Source organism: Austrofundulus limnaeus, unplaced genomic scaffold, assembly GCF_001266775.1.
Source record: "Austrofundulus limnaeus strain Quisiro unplaced genomic scaffold, Austrofundulus_limnaeus-1.0 Scaffold469, whole genome shotgun sequence".
Lineage (NCBI taxonomy): Eukaryota > Metazoa > Chordata > Actinopteri > Cyprinodontiformes > Rivulidae > Austrofundulus > Austrofundulus limnaeus.
This window is the reverse complement of record NW_013952871.1, coordinates 412,119-418,249: the sequence shown is the minus strand read 5'-3', so window position 1 is coordinate 418,249 and position 6,131 is coordinate 412,119. Positions and strand designations below refer to the sequence as shown.

General features: G+C 39.6%; 1 protein-coding gene across 3 annotated transcripts in view; it reads left to right on the top strand.

Moving 5' to 3' along the window:
• LOC106529820 (HEPACAM family member 2) overlaps positions 1-6,131 on the top strand; it is a 32,523-nt gene that overhangs the window by 5,752 nt on the left and 20,640 nt on the right. For all 3 annotated transcript variants that reach the window (XM_014025332.1, XM_014025331.1, XM_014025330.1), the window contains exons 4-7: positions 1,200-1,341; positions 3,652-3,933; positions 4,065-4,343; positions 4,523-4,777. In XM_014025332.1, the coding sequence (XP_013880786.1) occupies positions 1,200-1,341; positions 3,652-3,933; positions 4,065-4,343; positions 4,523-4,777 (958 nt within the window). The remainder of the gene's footprint in view (positions 1-1,199; positions 1,342-3,651; positions 3,934-4,064; positions 4,344-4,522; positions 4,778-6,131) is intronic.

Sequence of the window (6,131 nt, the reverse complement as noted above, 5' to 3'; positions counted from 1 at the left end):
AAAAAAAACAGGTATTATTTGCATTTAAGTAGACATATCATGCAAAATTAACTTTTTTAGCTGTTAAATACCTTTTGTTGTGTACTTGTAGTCCTTGTTGTATTACATTCACATAAAGCTGAGATACACACATTTTTTCCACTTTAATACCTGCAGTTCTTGTCGTTTTCATGCTACGCTGAGATCTACGTCAGAGCAGGTAGTTGTTTTACTTAATGAAGGATCGTAGTTTGTCTTTATCACCTTCCATCCATCTTACATCATAAATGAAGGAGAGGACACTGTTTTAACGTGTTGAGATGGCTTGATTGCAACGTTTACATTAAAACAACAATCTCTGCTGTAGCTCGTTTACTAATTGCTTTTCTTATTTCTACAAACGTCACTTCCTGTATAGCAATTACGGAAGCCCAAATAGGCTAGAAACATAACTAAAACCAAACCTAAATAAAACACAAATAAGTTTCCAAACAAAATATTAAACTTAAACTATATTTTACTATGAATGGCGCTTACATATTACATCACAGAATTTGTGACATAATTTCTAAATAAGGTATGGACTTTTCAACTGCAAGGTGTGAAACACCCTGTTTGGATTTAAAGAGACAGCCTCAAAATGAGTCAATCTGAGACACGCATCAGAAAAGGGGTGAAAGAGGGGCTTGTGGAGTTACAATAAGGACRAATTCAGACCAAAGCATTGCAGTTCCACTTTCTATAGACCCCGACTGAAGGATTTAAATGTGGAAATGTTATAAAATCATATGTCTCCTTTTACATGCGTGAAGTCCAGTTTCTGCAGTTTTTTCAAAAAACCCTCCTGCTATCCTTGGATCAAAATTCTAATTTATTTTTACCCTTTTGTACCTTTTGTCAAATAAAGGCAGATTCAGATTATAAAGTCTAGTGGTAGCAACAAATTAGTCAGATTTAATACATTTTAAAATAGTTATCCTCCTTTCAACTTTAATAAACATGCAGAACCAGACTCAGGATGAGCCAATTACCTCACCTARCCAAATTTGTTAACCTTTAATTTAATACAACCACTAGCTTTATCTATRTACTAAATGTGATTTAAATTATTTTTAAGGAAAGCTAAAACACCGCATTAATGAAAAAAGAACAGCTGTGTTACACTTAATGTGTTATGATGAATTTGTTTCTCATTATCTGGTTGACCTTTGTTTCTTTAGACTCCACCATCAACGGACGGAGGTTCCAGTAAGCTGACCATCACAGGTGTCCTCAGGTCTGATCTGGTTGGGCCCATTACCTGCACTGCTAAGAACACCATGGAACAAGCCACAAGTCCTCCCTTCAACCTCACAGTTTATTGTAAGTTTTTTTTTTTTTTACTTATCTTTCTACCGTTCTGCAGAGTAACTCCCCTTACACAACAGCAAACATGTTTTGGCTAAAAAAAGGAGTGACTTAGAAAACAGAGGAATGAGCTCCAGAGGCAGATCAAGTTACCACTTAAGAGAAACTTCCGCCGCCTCAGCAAAGAATATATAGCTGCTGTTAACTTAATTGCCTTTAGTAGAACTTCCACTCCCATTCTTCTTTAACGCAAATTTTGTCATTCTGTCAGTTTCATTTAAATTTTGAGGCAAAACTTTGTGGCTTCTTTACAAAAGTGAACAAGGTCACATGCAGCAAAACCTGTTAGCTTGACGTGTGAAAAACAGGTGGAACAGGTCTTCTGTACTTCAAATTCACAAAATGACCATCATAGCCAGTATTCATGTTTGTAAGGAATGAAATCTAAAGTCCAAAGCTTTACTGATGCTGCCTTGAATGAGAGGATTTCATAAAAAATGGGTGATTTTGAGAGATAACATGATTCAAGGATGAATATTTCCACAATTTGTCAGTTTCACATTTTTTATTTGAGACTAATGAAATAGTTTCTGAGTTACTCTTTTTTTTTATTGAAATCATTTTCTTTCTTATCAGCCATGGCAGTTAGACAGTCATTAGCTTTCTTTATTTCTTTAGATTCCCATTGTTTGACGTGTTGCACTTGACTGAATGAACATCCACACCTGTTTGACAGCAAAAGGTCACTCCAAACCCAACAGGCCAGTCGTCATAAATACTTAATCTACCTTTTTGTTGCTTCGAGTCACACCCACACACAAGCTTTTGCAATATGTCTACAGTTTTTGTTGTTAAAACTTAAATCGTGGTCAATTCTGGTAAAAACAAAAACAAGTATCAAAGTAGACTCTGTTATTTAAACTACTGCATTTTCTAACTGTTGCGTTTGTTTGCAAGGCGCTCCCTTTCAGCCTGTGCTGTCAAGCTCAAACCACACTGTGTACACAGCAACCTACACCTCGTCTCCTTCAGCATGAATAACCTGAAAGGCAGTCAAACCACACCAACCGCAGCTTAGTCCTGTTATTAATTAATCAAAAGCTCAATGCTACAGTTCAGGAGGGGTTAACCTGGTCAGACTGTCAATAGCTGTGTTTCCATCAAAGTTTCTTTAAGCGCATTTTGAAGCATTGCGTTAGAAAAGCTGGATGGAAATGACAAAATTTGCAAAAACTTCCTCAGTTTCGCAAAAAAAGTTTATATGCTCGCTTGAGCTGGTTTTTGGTTTTCCTGAAAAAGAGTTAATGTGCAAAAGGGGAGACGGAAACACATTTGCCGAATAAGTTCTGAAGTAGCGAACATTTACCTCGACCAGCTGTTCCTGCTGTCCAATAATTGTAGCGGCTGCAGCTGGACCCTCCTCCTGCGGTCGGCGTCTTCCTGGATATTCCCATAAAGTGAAGAGAATTGCATTTCTTTTTCTACGTCTCCAGACAACATGTAACATTTTCCCTGAAAACTTATCTCCATTATCCTGTGATGTGTCCCTGTGAGTTTGTGACTTTACTTCCTGTTTACTACAGCCACACGTAACTTCAACGCCTGACGTAATTACACTTTGTGTAACCTGGTTGATTCGTACCGAGCTAGTTTATGGAAACACATTTGATTTTCTCTTTTTTTCCCCCTTTTTTTTGACATTTTTCAACAAATTCATACTAAAATTGGAAACACGTCTACTGAAAGAAAAACTAGTTTGTTACTAAAATTAAGTTGATGTTTTATCTTGACATAAAATGGTTTCTATAGATTGAGTGAAATATTGTTTAAATGCAACTGATCAAGAGCTTATTTGGGGAAAAATGCTGAAATTAAAATTCTAAATATACAAAAAAAATGCAGTTCACTTTAGATTCAATTTCTATTGTTCTATTGTTTGAAAAAAGCAAAAAAATCATCTTTTCAATTCCGTTCAAAAAAAATATTAATTTAATTAAAAATAACTATATACAATAAAAAACAATGAATAATTAAACAAATCAAAAATCAAAATAAAATGAAAAGTTGCCGAAGAAGAATAAATCTTATAACGTCTGCCCCTTTTATCCTCAGAACATTTTCAAACAAAACATAATTTAAAAAACAATACAAATAAAAACATCAACTCAAACAGCAACATCTTAACATAATAGTAAATATTAAAATGATTTCATAGATGCATTTCTGATAAGTATAATACATTTTTGTACAAGTGAAATAAATAATTTAATGTTAATATTTTCTTTGCAATCTTGTATTTTGGACTCATCCCTTTGTGGTCCACAGATGGCCCTGATGATGTCACTATAAGTCCCCTGAAACCCAGCGATTACATCACGTCCAGCTCTGACTTCAACCTGACCTGTGCAGCCCCCTCCTCTAGCCCGCCTGCCACCTTCACATGGTACCACAACAAGGACGAAATCAAAGCGAGCGGTCCCGTTCTTACCCTGAAAACCATCGAAGCACAGGGGTTTGGAAAAAATTACGCAGACTACACCTGCAGAGCTCAAAATGCCAAAACCCTGCGTGCCGTTGCTTCTCCTGCTGTTAGATTCTCTGTGATGGGTGAGCAACGTGGTAAAGCCTTGTGGGACATTCTCAAAGTTTGTTTTGTGATCTACGTGATGTCTGAGGTCATGTAAGATAACAAAATGATGAAATAGCAATAAAATAATATTTTCTTCTTTTGTTCACAGAACCTATTTCAGATGCTAAAATCTCCGGCCCGACTGGTATCCTCATCGCCGGCAACAGTTCGGCCAACGTCAGCTGCCAGGCGACGTCAGGCAACGTGACCCAAATAAGCTGGATAAAAGATGGCACACCTCTGTCTGAAAACTCTAGGATCATGTTCTCCAGTGACAAGAGTTCCCTTTTTATCAGTGTGCTACAGAAGGAGGACAATGGAAACTACGTCTGTAAGCTCCGCAACTCTGTCAGTGAAAAAGAAGCTTCCTACAAGATGGCAGTCAGCTGTAAGTGTTTCCTTTCCTACGATACTAATCAAATATATTTAGTTGTTGGGGTTTTATTGTGTTGATAATTGTTTTTCAGTAAGATTTGCTTTGTTTAGACAGGTCGTTCATTAAATAATTGTAGTGCTAATTCAAAGCTAAAACGTTATTTTATTAAATCCTCTCTTCTTGGTATCCAGTTGGTCCTGAACCATTTAAGGTGGAAGGTAAAGATGAAGTCAAGATCAGTACCGAGGTGGTGCTCATCTGCTCTCCCCCATCCACCCCACCTGCCAACATCACCTGGAAGTTAAATGGCACACTGCTCAACGTCAAAACAAATAAGTTAGTCATTGAAAATGCTTTGTACAAAGACTCCGGGACGTACACGTGCGAGGCGTTCAATCCTGTCACTGGCAAGACCACCACTTCCACTCACACGCTCAGTGTAAAAGGTACGATTTAAGAGTGTTTTGGATCACCTTACTGGGTTTAAGAAACCAGACCGGTTCTTGACTTCCTGGTTGCCGTTTAGTGTCGAAGCAGGTTTCACTTTCAGTTCTAATGGTGTGCCTTATGTTCAGGACAGAAAGCACAGTATCTTTCTAAGAGTAACAAATCAACCCTCTCAGAAACCTGTAATTTTCACAAAAAATCCATAGTACTACTAAACGATGCAATGAGGAATGAGGGGAGGGGATGTTGGAGTGGACAAGGGTAGAAGATGCAGGACAGCAATAAATCTGGTTGCAGTGGCACAGGAGGAGGGACAGGGGGATGAGGAGGTAGCAAACATATTCCCTTACTGTCTCTGAGGCTTAAATTAATGCAAATCAATGTTTTTGAAACAAAACATAAGATTGCCATATATATCTGTCTGTCCGTCCGTCCGTTTTCTACCACTTATCCGGGGTCGGGTCGCGGGGGCAGCAACCTAAGCAGAGAGACCCAGACTTACTTCTTCCCAGCCACTTGGACCAGCTCATCCGGGGGAATCCCAAGGTGTTCCCAGGCCAGCTGAGAAACATAGTCCCTCCAGCGTGTCCTGGGTCTTCCTCTGGGCCTCCTCCCAATGGGACGTACCCGGAACACCTCACCAGGGAGGCGTCCAGGAGGCATCCTAACCAGATGAGCCACCTCAACTGGCTCCTCTTGACGTGGAGGAGCAGCGGCTCTACTATGAGTTCCTCCCGGATGACTGAGCTTCTCACTCTATCTTTAAGTGAGAGCCCAGACTCCCTGCAGAGGAACTCATTTCGACCACTTGTATCAGAAATCTTGTTCTTTCGGTCACTACCCGAATTTGGTGACCATAGATGAGGGTAGGAACGTAGACCGACTGGTAAACCGAGGGCTTTACCTTCTGGCTCAGCTCTCTCTTCACCACGACAGACCGGTACAACACCCGCATCACTGCAGATGCAACACCAATCCGTCTGTCGATCTCCCGCTCCATTCTTCCCTCATTCGTGATCATATACGTTTGTAAACATGCAAAATGGGGACAATCTGTATAATTTGACATGTGTTAATACTCTGCATAGACACTTATTGGATATAGTGAATCTGTGTAAATCTATATTTTGACCATAGATTAAAAATATACATTTTATTTGAAAAATGTATCGGGTGGTCGCTGAGGCAAAAACCCGGGCGTGGGAGGAGTTTGGAGAGGCCATGGAGAAAGACTTCCGCACGGCTTCAAGGCGATTCTGGTCCACCATCCGGCGTCTCAGGGGGGGAAGCAGTGCAGCACCAACACTGTTTATGGTGTGGATGGTGTGCTGCTTGCCTCAACTCGTGACGTTG